This window comes from Conger conger, chromosome 15, assembly GCF_963514075.1.
Source record: "Conger conger chromosome 15, fConCon1.1, whole genome shotgun sequence".
NCBI lineage: Eukaryota > Metazoa > Chordata > Actinopteri > Anguilliformes > Congridae > Conger > Conger conger.
Genome location: NC_083774.1, coordinates 18,697,615 through 18,718,577, shown reverse-complemented (window position 1 = coordinate 18,718,577; position 20,963 = coordinate 18,697,615). Strand labels below are relative to the sequence as shown.

At 45.4% G+C, this 20,963-nt stretch overlaps 1 protein-coding gene across 1 annotated transcript in view; it reads left to right on the top strand.

Annotated features, from left to right (window-relative positions):
* The window catches only part of LOC133111490 (A disintegrin and metalloproteinase with thrombospondin motifs 18-like), a 39,424-nt gene extending 20,311 nt beyond the window's left edge, over positions 1-19,113 (top strand). Inside the window, exons 12-21 of the mRNA XM_061221896.1 lie at positions 1,528-1,658; positions 1,884-2,007; positions 3,316-3,560; positions 6,216-6,336; positions 6,783-6,909; positions 12,414-12,618; positions 15,100-15,294; positions 15,557-15,802; positions 16,154-16,307; positions 17,068-19,113. Of these exons, the coding sequence (XP_061077880.1) occupies positions 1,528-1,658; positions 1,884-2,007; positions 3,316-3,560; positions 6,216-6,336; positions 6,783-6,909; positions 12,414-12,618; positions 15,100-15,294; positions 15,557-15,802; positions 16,154-16,307; positions 17,068-17,189 (1,670 nt within the window). The 3' untranslated portion in view covers positions 17,190-19,113. The remainder of the gene's footprint in view (positions 1-1,527; positions 1,659-1,883; positions 2,008-3,315; positions 3,561-6,215; positions 6,337-6,782; positions 6,910-12,413; positions 12,619-15,099; positions 15,295-15,556; positions 15,803-16,153; positions 16,308-17,067) is intronic.
* Positions 19,114-20,963: the final 1,850 nt, after the last annotated feature.

Genomic DNA, 20,963 nt, shown 5'->3' with positions numbered 1-20,963 from the left:
CTTCCAGGTGAACATGCGGCACGTCCGTTCATGTCCGTCTGCTCTGGGTCTTGGTGTTTTCACAGGGTGAATACTCCTGGAGGTAAAGATACTTACCCCCAAGTAACTGAGCTTTAAGCACAAAATCCAATTAAAAGCACAGATCTCACACAGACTGTGTGTTCTGTGAGTAGATGTCTTCAGCTTCTTCAGACAGCTCCTAGTGGTGGTTTCTTAGGTTTGCTCCTATACGCATATTGCAAATATGGATGTTTCATGGATGACTCTTTTGTTACAGAAAAAAAATATATATCCAGAAGAATGCAAATTCCCATTTGGCTTCCACCAGACCGTACTGACAATGCAGCGTTAATGAATATGTAACTGAAGTGCTTCAGAAAGCTTGTGCATCCTTAGCTTGACGATGGTACTGCTTACAGGGCTACCCCAGGCCACAGAGCATCCTGACTTGAACTCAAGTCTGAGGATCCCTGCATGATCTGTAGAGACACTGCCTTCCCAGCATTCCCTCTCAGAAATGTACAGGAATGGGAGTTTCATTCGTTCTTCTCTGTGTTGTGGAACATCAGTCTCCACTGTTACCATTACCAGCCAAACCGTATGGTTAGCATTGTTGCATGTCCTTATAACTGAAATGTGTAACTAGAGGTTACAGGTTTTTACAGTTGAATTGTACTGTTAACAGTATTACAGGCTTCTGCTGTTGAGCCGCACTGTTACCGGCTTTTCTCAGTTCAACAGGACTGCCAACATTGTTACAAGCTTCTAACGAGGAACCCTGCTGTCAGCCTTTTTACCAGATGAACAAATGATGTACCATTTGTTCTGTATTCCAAAGACATCTCTTTTTTCCAACATTAGACTGAGATTTTCTCTTGTGTTGTAGTGGCTTGTTTATCATTGACCTCGGCTAAGCTGTGGCTCTGTACTGTGACCAGCTGTTGGAGAGAGATCAAGGCCACTTGTCAGTGTGTACAGGTCATCGGGGCCGGGGCCCTCGTTCATATCAGCAGCAGAGCGAACCGGAGGCTGAGGCAGTGCTCAGCAGCCGGTTTTGATCTGTGGATGAACAAATGTGATGCAGTCTCTGTCGCTGTCTATCAGGAATAATCAAGCATAGCAGCTACCCTCCCTCACCTTTATTCTGTTTGTCCATCCATTCATTCTGCTCATATGTATCCGTACATTTCTAATCTGTGTTGTGTACAAGTGGTTGCTTTATATCCTAGTTTGATGTAGCATTAAATAGCCTACAGGCATCATTTAAAAAGTGTACTACCAACAGATGTGAAAGCACATCAACAATATAGACTGAGTAAGTGTAGTATTTGTTGTTTTATTTTTTTATGCACACTCTCATACAGCTACGCTAATATTAAACATATGGAGCATTCTCAATCTTGTAAAAACAACAGAGGGTATGTGCTAATTGAGCACTTGCCGTGAATGTATAGGCACAGTTGATGGTGTAGCATCTTTGAAAACAAACATTTGACAAGTAGACCAACCTGTTCCATGTCCCTACAGATGAGGACATCTGTAAGCTGTATTGCATCGCAGAGGATTTCGACTTTTTCTTCGCCATGTCCAGCAAAGTCAAAGATGGGACATCCTGCTCCGATCTCAAAGGGGATGTGTGCATTGATGGGATATGTGAGGCACGTCATCTTTATTTGAGTCTATTAAAATACTGTAACATGATTGTGTTTAGCTGAACACATAGCCCTGTAAAAGCCATTGGCTTCCAAAAAAACTGAATCCTTACATTTACATTGCATATGGACCAAAATTCCAGCTGGTGACAAACCATACAGATCTAATTATGTCATTGTTGTCTCAAAGCGTTACATATGTCGCTTAACAACAATATTTTTGAATTGTAGCCTGTTGGATGTGACCAGATTTTGGGTTCAAAGTCGACTGTGGATGCCTGTGGTGTCTGCAAAGGGGACAACTCCACCTGCAAGTTCTTCAAGGGCCAGTACTTCCTGCAGCACCGGTCCAATGGTACGGCAGACGGCTCACCGGAAGGCTGTCATAAAATGTACCCCTGTCCCTTGCCTCTGTAGCCGGGGGCAATTTACTGGGTTCAGTTAAGAGCAGTGCTAGAGATTGATCGCTGAGCTGGGGGACAGAACAGAAGATCTCGGGTCTTGTTTACTGCCATGCCACTTATTGTGAGCCTGACGGATGGGCGATGACGAGCTAGGGCCCTTTTTGGCAGCAGTTATCCCAGAGCCATCCGTGCATGACGGTGTGAGCTCTATAGCAGACGCCACTCGGGGACCGGGGCTTCTCCAGGGAGTTCGCTCCAGAGAACCTCCCTTAGCAGCCCTTCCCCTGGGTGGGGTCCCAGGGCAGACTTGATCCACAGCACATGCCTGCATTAATGTTGTGTGTGCTTTGATGAAAAAGCGCAGGCATTTCCTTCAGCCTGCATTCAGTAGACTCAGAAAGAGTTTTTCAAAACATGAGGTTAAGAGGAAAACCATGCCCTGAATGTGCTGGACTGAACCTGGGCTCTAATGCAACCTAATAAACATACCCAACATTACCTTGTAGCTTTAGACATTAAAATTATTAAGTTCATTTCAGGTGCTCGCCAGAGCTGTACCCAGCCAAAGCAGTATCTTTGGGGTGGAGAGACCGTATATGTCTACATCCTGCTCTTAAACAGTCCAACACAACTAGTCTTAGTGTCACACAGGGACAGTCCCCACTGTGTGTGCTAGTATTTCCATGTTCCAAGAGACCTTATATACACTCACTGAGTCACATTATTAGGAATTTTATTAGGAATACTGGGTAGGGCGTCTCTAACCAGCCTCAATTATTTGTGGCATGGATTCTACAAGATATTTAAAACATTCCTTTGAGGTTCTGTTCTATATTGGCATGATTGCATCATGCAATTTCTGCAGATTTCTCACTTGCACATTCATGCTGCAAATCTCCCGTTCTATTGGATTCAGACCCGGCGACTGGGAAGGCCATTGAAGAACATAGAACTCATTTTCATGTTCATGAAGCCAGTCTGAGACAATTTTTGCTTTGTGACATGGTGCATTGTCATGCTGGAAATAGCCATTAGAAGATGGGCACACTGTGTCGATGAATGGTCAGCAACAATACTCAAATTATTTTTGTGCAAGAAGAGCAATTTTTGAATTGTCAAATACAGACCAATCATCTAATTACTAATTATAAATCACAATGATAAGTATAGCTGGACAGAGATTACTCTGAGCTTAAAGCTGGTGCTTGCTCCCAGAAGAGTGACCAAGCTGTCCCTCTCTCTCTGACCTCTTTCCCCAGAATACTACACGGTGGTCACTGTCCCGGCTGGAGCCCGGAGCATCCGCGTGCAGGAAGTGGAGATCTCCACCAGCTATCTGGCTGTCCGCAGCCTCAAGAAGAAATACCATCTGACAGGGGACTGGACTGTTGACTGGCCTGGAACATTCCAATTCGCGGGGACAGTGTTCGACTATCGGCGCTCCTTCAATCGGCCGGAGAGCCTGTACGCGGCGGGTCCGACTAATGAGACGCTGGTCTTTGAAGTGAGATTTCCTTCTGCGGGCGCCGTCCCCTGATGTCCGTTAGGGAATTAGCGGTGACAGGGCTTTGGCATGAAAAAGGCTGAAGGGGTGGGGAGGGGGGGCGGTGGCTAACTGTACGATGTAGTAATGCTACTGTTCGGGATTAATTGCGCTCTGATCCTGCTACGTTGGAAGGGCTTTCAACTCAGTGGAGGGTATGGGCCAGCTGAGGCCTCCACCAGTGGGAGTGCTGCGTGAGATAGTTTGCACCCAGAGGCCCAAACATTCCAGTTCCTTCTGGTTAGCGGAGGCCACAAGTCAGAAAAGTCAAATTACACTGCCCCTGAGCCATGCGGCGATATCTGGCTCTGTTGAGAAAACAGACTTACCCACTGTCTGACTGCCTACAGTACTTGTGGTACCTTGTGGGCACTGAGACGGTAGAAAAAATAGCACAGGACAGAATATCCATTAATGTGGAGGTGGCTACCGACTGATATTGAGGGCACTACATTGATTACCATGCACAATACTACATTTTATTACATTATGACCTGCGTATACTACACTCAATTACATTCGTTCTGTCAATGATATCTTAAAACAGTACCCGGATTGCAATGTTAATATCATCAAGTCTAAATTAGTCAAGGGGATATATTGCTCCAGTGCTACTATGCCACAGATTAAAATGACATACTTTTACATTACCGTGGCTCCCCTGAGTTTAGCATCCAAAGTGAATTTCTTCAGTAAATTCATAAATGGATGACATTGGTGGGATATTATGCATAAGGTGTGTAATGTATGCTTGCTGGATTGTAGCTTTTGCAAAGCCAGTAGACAATGGAATGCAATAGAACAAAGTTGTCGTTTAAAATTGTGTTAGTTGAGGTCGTGTAGTTTCTAAGTGAGACAGGAATGAAGTTGCAGTGGTGTGTAAATTACTGTAATGAACATCATGTGTGAGATGCCTGGAGCTCTGTGTCCCTGTATTGTTTTTGAACAGCTTTCTACATTGCATGGAAGCAGGTTAGAATAGCCATAATTGTGAATAGCACATTATTCAACATCGACATGGTGCAAAACAGTCACCTCAAAAGCTTGTTTCAGCAATGCCTCAAGCTCTCTCTGACCTGCCATCGAGGTTAAAACAGACTCCTGCTCATAAATACACTGCCAATGTCAAAGCAATTTCGATTGAATTTCATCTGCCACTATTCTGTGGACATAAAGAAGGTTCATTGCTGTCTTACTGAGGGGTTATTTAGGTTTGTGGATGTTTTTAAAGAGTTCACTCACATTCTTTGAAGGCATTCAGAATTGTTCTGTGCAAAGCTGAAAACCTGAACAAGATGATGATTTTTCCAAATCACTGTAGTTCCAGTCACTGTAGTACCATCAACAGTGACGGAGAGTTCTTGTAGTAGGGATACTCTGAGAGATGAAGAGCAGCTCCGTCTTATTGAGGTTGAGCTTCAGGTGATGCCTGGTCATCCATGATGAGATGTCGGCCTGGCAGGCAGATATTTCCTCATTGACCTGTGTGGCAGAGGTAGGGAAAGAGAGGAGACATGGAGTATCATGAGCATAACTGTGATACGAAAAGCCATGTGATGTAATTACTGAGCTAAGAGATTTTGTGTAGAGGGAAAACAGCAGAGGCCCCAGAACCGAGCCGTGTGGGACTCCTGTGAGAAGGAGATGAGGAGCAGAGACAGACCTCCTCCAGGTGACCTGGCAGGACTGATCTGCTAGATAGGACACAAACCGAGACAGGGCCGCCCCAGAAATGCCTATCTCAGCCAGGGTGGAAATCAGGAGTTGGTGATTGACCGTGTTAAATGCTGCAGACAGGTCAATGAGGATCAGGACAGAAGAGAGGGATGAGGCTCGTGCAGTGGCTAGCACCTCCATCACAGCCAGGAGAGCAGTCTCTGTGGAGTGCCCGGATCGGAAGCCAGAGTGATGGGGGTTGAGTAGGTCTGCAGCTCATAGACAGCCTGTCAGGTTCCAGCAGTGATATTCGGAGTAACTTCCAGAGCCGTAAATCTCACCTCCTGTTGCTGTGTGTGAAAACAGGCGTGGAGTGTGATCCAGGTAGAGGCCAGACACTGCTGGGGACTGGAAGTGCAAGGAGCTTTTTTTGGGGGTAAACTTGGATTGGAATCTCAGGCTGGCTGGCCAGGCCCCATGGAACACGGCCATGGTAATAGATCGTTCTGGGGGTTCATTTAAATGTCCTCCACTTTAGCGTGTCCTTTCCAGAACTTGTCGTGGAGTCTCCCTGTGATGTGTTTTTAAATACAAAAACTCTTCAAATAAAAAAAGGGTTATACAATTTATCGCACTGAAATCTATGGTTATAAATCATATTATGGTACAATTTGTAACACAAAAGTATTTTGTGTTTATTTCCTTCCAGCTATTTGTGAAAGCATGTACATCTTGTGCCCCCATACTGTGTCAATAGAGACAGTGGACCATTTACAGATTATAAATAAAGTATATCTCATCATGTCATCATTTCAGCCATCTAACAGCTGTGATGTGCATGTATGTGTGCGTGTGTGTGCGGGCTATATGTTTCTCAAATACAACTGAAAGTACTCTGTCGATCCCAGCTCATAGGTAACAAACCTGGCCTATAGCCTCACTGTCTCCCTCCCCTTCCAGATCCTGCTCCAGGGGAAGAATCCAGGCGTGGCGTGGGAGTACACCCTGCCCCGCAGCGAAAGGAAGCCCAACTACACCTGGGGGGTGGTGCGGTCTGACTGCTCCGCCCCCTGCGCTGGAGGTGAGCAGATTCCCCTGACGGGGCCTTTATAAGCGCGCGGGTGGGGGTGAGGATGTAGGCCCAGGCTCAATACAGTGCTTTTGTGTGGAGTGAAAGACCGGGGCAGACCCACCAATCACTGCGCCCCCCTCCCCCTGGCATTTTGCAATGGCACTGCGGCGATTGTCAGGATTCTTATTTTCTTGCTGTGCCCCTTGTGAAACTCCTGGCCTGGACCACAGTAGGCCTCCAGTCCTTGTTGTGTAGACCCTTTATGAAAGGCCTATAGAGCTGGTGGCCTGTGCAGCACTGCTGAAAACTGAGAATGCAGATACGGTTCAGTGGGTATCTTTGTGTCTGGTGCTTTTGTGGTTTAGCTGCCATTTTGTCACATCCGTCCACATAACCACAAAACTGCTGTCGCAGGAGCATGTTTTATATATATATATCCTGTTTTTCCCCCTCAGGTCGGATATCGACAAAAGCGGTTTGTTTACAAGATCAGCGAACGCAAGTCAACTCTACTCTCTGCAACCCCCAGACAAGACCTGTAGTGGGATCAGTCCTCTGCAATACACAGCCCTGCCCAGCCTAGTGAGTCAAAGTGCCCTTTTACTACACCTCATCATCACAGTGCTCTGATGACTGTGTGTGTGTCGTATGTATGTGTGAATGTGTGTGCTTGCACTCATGCACACATGTTGCTGTGATGTGTCTAGCGCAGTATTGCATGATGGAAGGGGCATGCCTGCTTCAGCTTGCAACCCATTGGCTTACAGTTCCTCTCCACTGGCTGGCCCATGTGGTGAACAGGGACACAGCATTGTGTGTCAGTCTTATATTGCCAGCACACAGCCTCTCCCTCGCCAAGACTTCCACCGGGCCTGAGAGTTTGTGTGTGTGCATGAGTGTATTTGTATATGTATACATGACTGACTGTGTGCAAGTGCTTGTGTTTGTGGTTGTGTGAGTCTGTGATGTTTGTATATGTGTGTAACAAGCCCAAGGACAGGCACTGCGGGAAGAGATGCATGATGAATCAGAAACCACAGATCACCCTCAATTGCTGGTTGCGCTGCATGTGCATGTGTGCTCAGATTTGTAACATAGGCTATATGTGTATCTGTGTTTCTGCATTTGTGTGCCTGAGCGTGTGTTTGTACATTTAACCCCTATTATGTGCGAATGTGTGTGGGTGTGTGGTTTAGTGTTTGTATTGTGAACCACAGGGCATGCGCGTGATGCCTCTTATCCATACACGCTGCTGGAGGAGTTCGCTCATTTAAGGTTAGCTCAAGGAAGAGTTAGCTCATTTAAGGTTAAATCAAGGAGGAGCTAGCTCATTGAAAGTTAGCTCAAGGAACAGTTCGCTCATTGAAGGTTAGCTCATGGAGGAGTTGGCTAATTTAAGGTCAGCTCATGGAGGAGTTAGCTCATTCAAGGTTAGCACAAGGAGGAGTTAGCTCATTCAAGGTTAGCTAATGGAGGAGTTAGCTCATTCAAGGTTAGCTCAAGGAGGACTTGGCTCATTTAAGGTTAGCTCAAGGAGGAGTTGGCTCATTTCAAATCCATGCCCCAGAGCCCCCTGCTCTTTGTCTGGTAGTCTTTGTGGGCACTTTGCTGTGGGCATGGACCGGTCTGGAGTTTTCTCCACGGATACTTGCCACAAGTCTCGGCAGTACTCGTTTCATTCCCAAACCAAACAGGATTAACACAGCCTCCAGACGTGGGCAGCCTGCGCTGCTGTTCACTGTGGAGAGGGAAGAAATGCATAGAGCTGCGAGGAGCCTCTCTGCTGTATCAGTGAGCTTCAGCAACTGATTTCTACTCATTTCAAAAGCCTCATATTCAGACACACACATACACACCCACACCCACACACACACGGTTGTGTGCAACCTTACACACACAGATGTGCATGCGCATACACGTACGCACGCATACGCAGACATATGCACATACATGCAGGCGCTGACACACACAGGCTTGTGTGAACAGGCACACATACACACAGGCACGCACACAAAGAGAAAGACCAAAAGAAAGCAATAAAATTAACACTGGCTGTCTCGTTAAACTGACATCAGGTTGACTGGGGAAGTGGATATTTAAGAGCCATTAAAGACCAGTAAATGAATATTGACTGGTTGTCATAAAAGCAGGCATGAAGGTGAATGGTCCAGTGGGACTGTCAGGGTCTGACTGCTTGAACGCAGCTGGGCCAACATAGCGCAGAAGCCACGCAAAGTTATATCATCAAACGCGTACAGAAAGCAGAGCAGTCAGCGGCAACGTTTTATTGTCGTCTCTGTTGTGAAGGCAGTTTCAGAGCATCACCTTAATAGCTAAACACTTGTGTCTTCAAAGGCCTCCAACAGTAACAGAGCTGCCAGGCCATTTTCATAGACATCTTGCTGACAGTCTATGCTTGTTGTGTCTGTGTGGAGTACAATGTCAATTGCAATAAATGTCAAGCAAATCGGAAATCAAGACCATATGACTATTCACTGAAAGGAAAAAGAACAATACATTTTATTTATTGTATGTAAAGCCTGACAAATCGTGACATAAAATTGAATATTTCAAATAGCTTGATACTGGACGAAACTGGTTACATCGCCGCTGTTACTGAACTGGTATTATATTGTCTGTGGTTGAAGATATATTGCTATCTTTCTGGAAGATTAAAGGCCATCCAATCAATTTAAGCTTTCCTCTGGTAGTAATAAGAATGATTACTACTTTGATTACCCTCCCTAAATCAACATGCTTGTCTCATCATTTTAAAATATATTTCCTTAACTGTGGAGTACAGATAGTCTGGTAAGGTCATAAAAGTCCCTTTTCATGGTAAAACCAAACCATATCGTATAATTTTTTAACATAGTACTACACATTCAAAAGGAACTCCCCATCATTTACAAAGTGCTTTACTGCATAATCCATATTTTATTCCTGCTTATAAATGTCTTGGCATGCTAATGACTGCTATGTGCACGAAGTTGAGAGAAAGCGTGCCGTCTTTTAAAATAACACTGACATATATTCTAAAAGAGCCCTCCACATCAGCACTGGATCTCTGAAATTGTCAGGCCCGGTTTTTTCTGATTAAGTGCTTGGATTTATGGGTGATAAAAATTTAGTGAGGGGGAAGAAAAAAAAAAAAAATGGAACTCTTTAAAAACACTTCCAAAAACATATGTGGGCATGCATTCAAAAACGTGCAAAAAGAATAGAAAGTGGATGGAGAGAGAGAAAGAAAATCCTTTGCTTATCTTTCCAACAAATATATGTAGTGATGACAGGCCTGTCCGTGTTTTATTATAGCGAAAGGGCTGCGGTCCTCATGGGGCCGGATTCGTCTAGCCGGCCAGGAATCCGCTGCTCCACTCAGGCCAGACACTGCGTGCTCGTTTGTAAGGGCCACAGGCTTCCGTGTACCTCGGAACGCCGGAGATCAAACGGCACGGAGACGGGCCAACTCCATCTCCAACTCCGGAATGTCACCAAAAAGATGGATGTTCACGTTTAAGGAGTTTTGCAGTGCTTCGTCAGAGGTTTTCCTGCAGCGGAACAGGGCTTTAAAATGGCTGCAGCTGTGGACTCGCTTACCTACAATACGAATGGAACAAACCACGCAGGAGGCTTTGTTTTGAAAAAAGTACAATAAACAAGTAGTGAAATTTCCAGGCTGTTAATGTTTCAAAATGCAGGAACAGACATTAGTTTCCAGCTTTTTTTTATGTGTCTTAGTCTCACTGGCGAAATGCCGGGGTGGCTGTGGTCCACCATTTTTTAGAACGATTTCATGATTTCATTAGTTTGTTGAATGCCTTTGAATAACTACAGGTATAGCTAGCCCATATCCATTCGATCAACTTCGGAGGTCAGGTGCCCCGTACTCTGCCTCAGCATGCCTGCTGTTGTATAACATGTCAGGGGAGTGCTTTGGAACTAGAATTCAATTTACAGGTGCAAGCAGGGAAGCTACCTTTAAAATGACCCCCCCTGAGCAAGGAGCACAGCAGCTGAACAGGAGTGAGCTGATGAAGTATATTTCACTCTGACCTCAGCTGGTAGACTGTTGGCTCTTGGGGTGTTGTTGGGAGGAATAATCTGAGGAAACGTGTCTGGTCCTAACTTCACACAGCCTGCTGGACTCCCAGCCATAGACCGATTAACGTCTACGCCGAGGCTGATCGTATGACCATCAGGCCCAGCCCAGCCTAAATCACCAGGGAGCCACTTTTTAATATTCTCTAGATATGTTTCCCTAATTGCATAGCCTGAAATATCTAATCTGCCTGAAGATTTCAAAATGGAAAATTACAGCATGTCTGACAATGGTTTGCAGTGAAGCAGTGAGTGATTACTGATTTACAGCGGACATATTTTTATTTGCACGATGATAAAAAATAAACCTTTTTCCTTTGGCTGCATTTCGCCTGTCGAGTTTATCTGCCTCTGGCCAATGCTGCGTGGTTCACATTTCCCCCCTCAAATTACAGTTCAGCATTTTCCCTCCAATTTGTCAAAGGATTTGAAAAGGAGTGGGGTATAAATAGACCATGTCTCGACACAGGTCCCGGAGTGGGCAGCAGGGGTGCCGGGGTGTTTCCGGGGCCAAAAACTCAAGCCCTAGCTCCACCCGTGTCGGATGGCCGCCGTCTTCACCACACCATTGTCAGACCACTCATTTACCATAATCTCCCCGGCCCAAAACAACCTCTATTTTCGAAGAAGCTTTTATCTCAATCCAGCAGTGCCTCCCATTTACCCAGATTTCATGCAGCTATCTTAATAGCCGAGTGGGAGCGCGCGGAACTCCAGCATACCGCGGTCGGACCGTTGAGTCAGAAGGAGGGCACACGCATATGGGATTTGGGAGCTCGGTTTGTGGGGAATTACTGAGGGAACTTCCATGTCTCACCTATGGTTATTCCTGTTCAGTTCAGCAACACCTGCCAAAGCTTTTTCGCTGTTACAAGAAGCAATCCTTTTGGGCCGTATCCAAGATAGAAACTGCCGGAAGGGATTAACGATGAATCGAGAATCGCACCTTTGATCGTGGCGTTAACTACCGTACATTAATGCCTTATTCCTGCTGAATTTGCTCTGTGTGTGTGTGTGTGTGTGAGTGATGTGCACTCATGTAATGGAGAGAGAGGCTCGAGCGTATGTAAAACCCTAAAATAAACTGGATTGAGGATGCTGAACGGTGATTTGCGTTGTGCGGCAGACGAGCTGCTGAAAAGGGGTTTAGGGTTTCGGATAATCTGATGATCCGAGCTGGCATGGAGGAATAAAGCAGCCGTTCCCTCAGGTGCTCTGCAGAGAGCGGGGCGGATCCTTCACCAGAGCCAGCAGATTAATGCATTTTCAAATCCCCAGTGCCTAAGACCCACTGAAAAAAGGGATTGTGTAGACACTCAACTGTAAGGAGACGTCAGGAGATCAGAGTGCGCCTCCTCTCTAAACTAGTGTTAGGAACCGTACTCGTTTATAAGTGCGATGGGATCTTTAATGTTTTATTGACAGGAAACAGTGCTTAAATGAATGGGTTTATGACCAAAATGTTGGCAGTTCAGTAAATTGGAGACACTGCTATAGTACCCCTTAGCAAGCTATTAAACTTCAAATTTTTCTGTAAAATATGGAGTCATATATTATGAATGGGTAATGTAAAATCACACAGAGTATTATAAGGGCATTTGCTAACCAAACAGATCATAATGAATTGCATCAAAGGTTATGTTGTTAGCAGAGTTTTCCAATATTGTCTTCCTCTGTTCTGTATTTGAAAGCGGAACATATGTCATGTAATAATGGTAAACTATCCTGATTAACTCCTCTGTGACTTGAGGTATGGAGACATGAGCGCCCCCTATTGGGCATGTGATATCAGCAACCTAGTTTTCCCTCATAAAAAACCCACCCAGGCCTTGAGCTGCTTTGCATTATGCATTTGGCAACAGAAGGCGGATTGACATAGCTATGTCAATAGCATAGCTGCAGACTCTGCTGTTTTTGCGTTAATTTGGTGAGTGAAATCTGGAGCGGGCTTTTGACTCTCTCTCCCTCCCTCCCCCCTTCCACAGCTGGGTGACCGGGGAGTGGGGGGCGTGCAGTCGCAGTTGCGGGGGAGGCCAGCAGATGCGGCCGGTCCGGTGCCTGCGCAGGGTGACGTACCAGCGGGAGGAGCCCGTGATGCACTCCCTGTGCCCCGTCTCTGCTCCAGCCCAGCTGCAGGCCTGCGGCCTTCAGGCCTGCCCTCCGCAGTGGAGCTCTGGAGCCTGGTCACAGGTGAGCCCCCTCTTCAGCTTCAGCGCTTCTCCGAACTGGACTACGGACTAACCCACCGCACACACCTGGGTACAGGTGTAAGTAGGGTCGCTGTGCTGTGTTACAATCATTAGCTTTTCTACCTAGAAAAAACAGGAATACAGATGCACTTCAGGTGGTTTTTTCCTGTGCAAACTGAATATTTTTTCACCTGGATTGATCTACAATGAAGCAACTTGTCAACTTGGGTTAGGTGTGTGATCTGCCTCTGTGTTCTGCAATTTGACACTTTTGTTAGGTTTACCAAAGGACACATATCAACATTGCACATAGGGGCTGACAAGCGATCACACACTACTGAAATGCTATAAATATGTGATGACCCTGCATCTTAACCAGGGAGTGAAACTCGTTTTATGGTTTAAGCAAGAACTAGTACGTTTAATAAAACATTCCAAAACTGTGTCACTGCCAAAAAAAACTACACTGCCCTCTGCTGGATAACTGATGAACTTTGTGTTTTCATATGTTTTGCAAATGCAGTCAGATATCTCGCATCCTTTTTCAAGCTATTAAGTTAAAATTAGTTTTGTGCTGATTCTCCCTGTATCAGTATTCATTTTATACTGGGGAACAAAAAAAATAACTGGGATGTAAACTTTTTTTAATGGTTCCGCGTTAACGCCGGCAATTTAATGCACTTCAGTGACTTTCTGAATCGCAAAGAGATTAGGTGTGAAAAAAGGCTGCATCAGCACAGCACATGATTACCATCGCAGTGTTGATCTCATGAGGATAGTCCCTGACCTCACCCTACAGCATGCTCCAGACTCTCTCGATCCGCACAGTTCATGCGCTGACACTCACAGGATGAGCTGTGCGTGTCATCGCAAAGTGTGACAGTCTCATTAATCTACGTCAGCCATGACAAGAACCGTCACTTTGATGCTTCGGGGAAGTTCATCCATCACCAGCAACACTCATGCACCTTGAAATGACATCACTTCCAGCATTTAGTGTCTAGAGAGAGGCATGTCCATTATCATGAAAAAGGACCGTCGTGTGCATGTCTTTAAAACTGCAGATTGAGTTAAGATTGTGTGCACGTTTTGAGAGGTTATTCCTGTGTTGTCTGCGTTTATCTTAACAATATTTATGTGTCGGCATAAGTCATCTGTTCCCCCCTGTAGCATCTCATAGATTTTCTATGATTTGATAAACCTACGTTTGCCAGTTTGTCGGTTGAGATTCTCAAGTAAGGGTGATTCTTTTTTATTTTTGGTTCAGTGGCTGTTACCCATTGGAAACTGCCTTTAATAAATAGTGTTATTTTTTCCCTGTTATTTCAGTTTTCCTGGAAAACCTGTCCTGAAATAGAACTTAAAGAGGCTTGTTTGAAATGGGTGTCTCAACCAATACATTTAGGGCAGTGGTTCCTTTCCCTCTGCCTAGTCAGCAGTCGACATTATCTTCCTGACGTACGGAATCTGTGAGAGGAAAATGTTATTTGTACTGCGAGACGGAAACAGAAGAATATTAGGTGGCAAAGAATATAAAAGTTCTGTTCTGTCTGTTCCCTTTCAAAGTTATTTTTTCCCCTCATACTGTGCCACTTAGCATTGTATTAAATCTTCACCTTGTGCAATTAAGAGGCTGATGTCTTCACTTCTCCTGCATAGGAGAAAAAGAATAATGTACTCCCTGTACTCTTGTCCTAATTTTGTCCTCTTTTTAAAAGGTTTTTCTCACCCATTCTTGTTAGTAGCGTGGATAAAGAAACAGCCCTGCATGTAGTGCACTTGGGTGTAAAATATAGGTCTATCCTCTTGGCAGCACTAGAACTAGGGAATTCTGTGTCATAGAAAACTGTGTAATAATGCAGGCCTACCCTGATACAATACACCAGCCTGTCTACGTTGTCTAACACACAGAAAAACCAACCAGGGTTTACATTTATAGCAGCTCTGTTTGACAGTGGTTTGACAGGATATGGCATCATGCAGTAAGTGGGTAGCTTGTTGATTTACATACTGACTGACAGTATCTCTGTATGTATGTACATGTAATGGGGGTCTCTGTGTGTCTGTACTTGCAGTGTTCATACTGTGTGTCTGTACTTGCAGTGTTCATCCTGAGAGTGTCTATGTGTGTCTGTACTTGTGGTGTTCATACTGTGTGTCTGTACTTGCCATGTTCATACTGTGTGTCTGTACCTGCAGTGTTCATACTGAGAGTGTCTCTGTGTGTCTGTACTTGTAGTGTTCACACTGTGTGTCTGTACTTGCAGTGTTCACACTGTGTGTCTGTATTGCAGTGTTCATACTGAGAGTGTCTCTGTGTGTCTGTACTTGTAGTGTTCACACTGTGTCTGCATTGCAGTGCTCATACTGAGAGTGTCTCTGTGTGTCTGTACTTGCGGTGTTCACACTGTGCGTCTGTACTTGTAGTGTTCACACTGTGTGTCTGTACTTGTAGTGTTCACACTGAGTGTCTGTATTGCAGTGCTCTAAGACCTGCGGGCGGGGTCTGAGGAAGCGCGGCGTGTTCTGCCGGAGCACGGACCCCGGGGCTAAAGCCGTGACCCTGCCGGAGAGCGCGTGCCGGCCCAGCGCTCGGCCCCTGTCCCAGGAGACCTGCGTGGTGCGCCGCTGCCCCAAGAACGACAGGCTGCAGTGGCTGGCCACGCCCTGGGGCGAGGTGAGGAGACATGCTCGCACACACGCCGCAGGTTAACCACCGTTTGGACCGAGCGCTCACTGACCTCCGTCTCCGAGCTGGCTTACCGCTGCCTCAACACACCCCAAAGGGCTGATACCGCTTTTAAACGGGGACGGCGTGCCAACACACCATCTGCAGATGTTCAAATCAGCCTTTTGTTGTTTTTCCATGGAGCCTTATTAATGTTCCGGGGAGGACAGGGAGCTTGACCGGGCCTGGCTGAACGGTGCTTTCTCTGCAGTGCTCCTCGTCCTGCGGGCTGGGGGTGCAGAGGAGGGAGTTGCGCTGCGGGGAGAGGGGACCCCAGGGCCAGCACGCCGAGTTCCCCCCGAGGAGGTGCAGGAACCTGGCCAAGCCAGCGCTGGAGCTCCAGCAGATCTGCAGCAGAGGGGCTTGCCCCGAACCTCAACCCCACTGGCCCCCACTGCCCACCCCGGGGAGGACAGCCACCATGGTGCTGGGGTGGTACTCCTCTCCATGGCAGCAGGTAAGCTCTCTCTTTCTCCATCTTTCTCTCTCTCTCTTTCTCAGTCTTTCTTTCTCTCACTCATTTTCTCTCTCACACACATTCTCTCCAATTCACACGTTTGCAAAAGCATTGAGACACATTCATTGCAAACAACAACAAACACCCACAACCAAGAAAGGAGGGAAGAAAAAGACTAACAACCCCTTCTCATATACATATGCAAATCCCCACACACACAGACACACCTACTCTCTCTCTCTCTCTCTCACACACACACACACACACACACACACGCATACAAACCCAGGTCAGCTCTCTCTCTCTCTCTCTCTCTCTCTCACCCTCTCTGGTCCTCTCTCTGTTTGGCAGTGCTCAGTGTCGTGTGGGGGAGGAGTACAGACGCGCAGTGTCCAGTGTTTGAGACAGGGGCGGGCCGCGGCAGGCTGTCTGCCCCATCACAGGCCTGTGGCCTCCCGCGCCTGCAACACCAACTTCTGCCCAGCGCCCGGTCCTGTCCTCACAGGTAGAGTACAGAGCCACAGCCCTGCTCTCTCCTCTCTGAGCCTGACAAATCACATTCTCCAGCCCTGTCCTTACTGGTAGAGTACAGAGCCATAGCCCTGCTCTCTCCTCTCTGAGCCTGACCAATCACATTCTCCAGCCCTGTCCTCACAGGTAGAGTACAGAGCCATAGCCCTGCTCTCTCCTCTCTGAGCCTGACCAATCACATTCTCCAGCCCTGTCCTTACAGGTAGAGTACAGAGCCATAGCCCTGCTCACTCCTCTCTGAGCCTGACCAATCACATCCTGTAGCACTGCGTCCTGTACAGATCTGCTCTGTCACATTTTCCATCCCTGCATTTTGTAGAGCCCTGCGCTATTTCAGGAACAGTATTAAAGCTGTGGCATCACTCATGTGACATCATGTCACATGTTCTAAATTAGCATCAGTACATCTTCAGACTGACAGAAAGTGTCAATATTAATTGTGTTCATATGGCTGGTTTAAAGAGTTTCTGGGCACCAATGCTAAAAAGTCCATTGATACAAACACAGGTTCTCATTTCCTTTACCCAAACTGACTACAGCTCTACTCTTCATATGAAGGGGTAGTCTGGGCCATTGTTTTATTCCTTTATTGTTAATAAACCTGCCGTGTTGTAGGTTTTGTTTCTCGCTTCAGCGATTGGGCCCTGCTGCCTCAGAGCCTTGAACATTGGTGTAGCTTGATTGAGATTAAACAGGGGACTAATTCAGATGTTTTGGTTATTTATTCCCTGTAGACACAGAACAGCCTTGCATTGACTCCTTCAGCTGGTGCCACTTGGTTCCCCAGCACGGTGTGTGCAACCACAAGTTCTACGGGCAGCAGTGCTGCAAATCCTGCTCCCTGAAGAGGCGGTAGCCCTCCCTGTCGGACCCAGCCTCCAGCCAGCGGCTGACACTTCAGGACCGTGCTGACTGAAGTCATGACAACACAGGGATGTGTCAGGCAGCCCAAACTGGATTTGGGATGACTTTGCAGGGGAATAACTGAAGCGAGTCTCTGTCCTGGAGTACTTGATAACTGATGAGTGGGGAGAAAAGGCAAATGTTTATGGCTGTCGGTGGGAAATGCTCCTGTTTCTTTGTCTATCAGTTATTGTCCCTTGACTGGAAATTCAGTATTGTAACATACTGCAAGATACTTATAATGTAAATATGTTATCGACGTTCTTGTGTACTATGTCTTGAGATGGTAACCATCTGTTTTAAGCCATTATGAGAATTTTAAGGAAGCCCCTGTGAACTCTTGTTGATGTCTATTTACACGTGTATATAGTCAAATAGACTTCAGCGAGAATTCAATTATTAACTTATATGTAAACGGTAGGCTTGCCCTTGTGAGCTCTTTATAAGATGTAAGTGAACACATCTTAATAGACTTAATTGATTTGTTTTCCATGCATCACTTCCGACTCTACTTGTTGTTTTAATCGCAATTATCACATGCACTTATGTTACCCGGCCCCTCCATGCTATCGCTGGATTGGCTTTGGAGCAAGTAAACCTACACAATCAAGTGTACGTTACAATCACAGTAGTATTTGTGTGTTAATTTGTTTGTTTTAAATGATTGCATTTCCTATCCCCCTGCCAGGAGTAATAATGTTTACAGTTATGCGCGGTCCTTTGCTTGGCTGGTGAATTCTGCGGATGTTCTTGGATGTGTCTTTCTTTGTCCATGACCAAGGACAGAGTCCATATCACTCCTGCCTGACAGTGCGGGTAGCACAGATTAATCTGCCTGTCTTCATTAACGCAGAGGGATGTCAGGGTTTGAAGTGAGATGAGTGATGAGTGAGGGAACTGTGGTTAGCGGGGTGGTCTCTGGCAGACCTTTGCTTTGATACGTATTATCCAGGAACAGGAACACCACTGCAAAAATAAAAAAAGAACAAGTATTTTAGTCTTATAGTGAGACTTGAAATTGTTCTTTTACTCTTTTTGCTGAATAAGATTGAGGTAAGGCACTTATTTCAAGATTTGCCGATGGAATATGAACATTTCAAGCAAACAATAACTTAAAACAAGCTAACATATTATACTTAAAAAATAAGATCTTAAGTCTTATGAGAAGACTAAAATGCTTTTTGCAGTGAGTTCCCTGTGCCCTTGGCTCACTTCAGACTATTCTCTTAGAATTGGGGGACTGCCTTACCTGGTGTTTACCTGGACTAACTAAGCATACATCTGGCCACAGGCCAGGATTCTGAAAGCGTGATGCGTCCAGCTAAACCCTTTCCCTGGGTGTTCTTATCCACTCTCTTCGTACTATTCTTAGTGCCTTTTAAAATTAGCGTCTGCCAACAATGTCAGACTCCTTTGACCTGAAAGAACAGGAAAAACAAGAAGGGAACAGGACATTCTGGAACATGTCATACAGGTTATACAACAATGGGGGAGAACAGGAAAGAGCCTGGAACCTGTAGACGGTTGTTGACGGTAACGGTCCTGCATTCTCCTTGCACGGTCCAAACTGGAGGCAGTTCTGGCGGCCCATGGTCCCCATGGTGAGAAAGGGATCTGGATGTTCTGCCCAACTCATAACCAATATGGTGATTCTCCCTCTACTCCCTCAAATGTGGAAATGGCCAGGTCCAGACAGGCATGGGGAAGCAGGATTGCAAGACTGGACATGCCTAGCTAGTCCCAGTTATATTTAATGGTGTGCTCCAGTCACAGGGGCTTCTGGCCAATATCACAGGTTGACGTGGCAGCTTTCTCCTGGTTGTGTTTTGCCATTGCATTGCAACATTAATACCGATGAAAAACATTTGCAGTTTACCCTGAACACCCTTGTCCATTTGGTGAAAGTGAATAGCAAATGTAAATGTAAAAGTGCTCTGTGCCCTGTGCCCTTGGTACGAATAAAAATTGAAACCTCCTTTTATGGACTAATTGAAATTGTTTTCATATTTTAAGGAGGGGAGATAGGGGATAATTTGACATCAACACTAAAGGGAATGCTCAAATTATAATTTTATGGAAGTGTTATTTTCTAATGATTTCCACCCCTCTGTCATTGTAAAGTAAAACATTTAATGTATTACTGTGTTTATAGGTTCTGGGATAAACATGTTCCTGAAGGTGACATAACTTTGGGTCTGTTATGAAACATGTAAAAATAAGTAATGATGTAAAAATAGCACAACATATAGGTAATATTTAATTTTCAGATAGGAAAGTGATTTCATAAAGTGTGCATGTGTGTGTCGCCACCTATTGTAACAGCATTTGGGTCAGTCCCAAACTCTGGGCCCGGACAATCAGCTGGGTTTGTTTTCACCTTACTCTGCAAACAATTAATTCTCAAAAACCAGGTGAGCAGCATTAACTATACAATCAATTAGTTTCTTTTAGGGCCGCCTGTAGCGTTGTGGTTAAGGTACATGACTGGGACCTGCAAGGTTGGTGGGTCGATCCCCGGTGTAGCCACAATAAGATCCCCACAGCCATTGGGCCCTTGAGCAAGGCCCTTAACCCTGCATTGCTCCAGGGGAGGATTGTCCCCTGCTTAGTCTAATCAACTGTATGAGCATCTGCCAAATGCCATTAATGTAATGTAATGTAATATTTTATGAATTAACTGCTGGCATACATTTGGGCACCCTGAGGAACAATCTCATGACAGTCGTCTCAGATGCGTCCTGCTAAACCCTTTCCCTGGGTGTTCTTGTCCACTCTCTTCTGACTATTCTTGGCACCTTTTAAAATTAGCATCTGCCAACAATGTCAGACTCCTTTGACCGGGATGAGCAGGCTGAACAAGCAGGGAACAGGACAGTCCAGAACATGTCAGGTTACACAACACGGGGGAGAAGAGGAAAGAGGCTGGAACCTGTGGGAATATATATTTTTAGGAGGGGAGATTTTGAATTTGAATTTAATAGTTTTCTTTGGTACACTCCACATTCAGTTATTTTCTTGTGATGTCCACCCTTCTGTCATTGTAAAGTAAAACATGTAATGTATTACTGTGTTTATAGGTTCTGGGATAAACATGTTCCTGAAGGTGACACAACTTTGGGTCTGTATATGAAACATGGATAATAGTCTCCTCATGATGTACAAATAGCACAACATGAGGGTACAATTTCATTTTTCAAAGGTTTTAATAAAACTTTATTCATCACTTAATTGCACACAGAGTCTTGTAGTATTCCTGAACAGGCTAACTGTCATGAAGAAAAACATTGCACGGCTATTTCCAGCATCACTGACAGAGTGAATCACATCATGAAAGCAACCAGACAAGTAAAGCCATTTTCCTCTAGATTAGTGGTGGGTCTAAAGGAACGGCATGTCATTTTTGGCCTGGGGTGCTGTACATGATACTATTTTTGCGTAACTCCCTTTATGGCTTGTCATACATTTCTGGCGCTATGCGAAGTAACTTTTTATCAAGTTTTATCTTACACTGAGAGAAGATTCTGGAACGGTTCTGGTTTAATTGGGCTGCTATGGCTGAGGTCCTGGCCAGCCACCTGTGTAAACAGTGTCACTCACACTATGTGTTTAATAAGACCATTCTCGTAATTACTGTACAATGCTATTGTAGCATTGACTTTGTAAGAGTTAAAAGATAAACTTAAAATATTTTAATTAACTAAAATATTGAATTTCAGCCTTTCTTGGA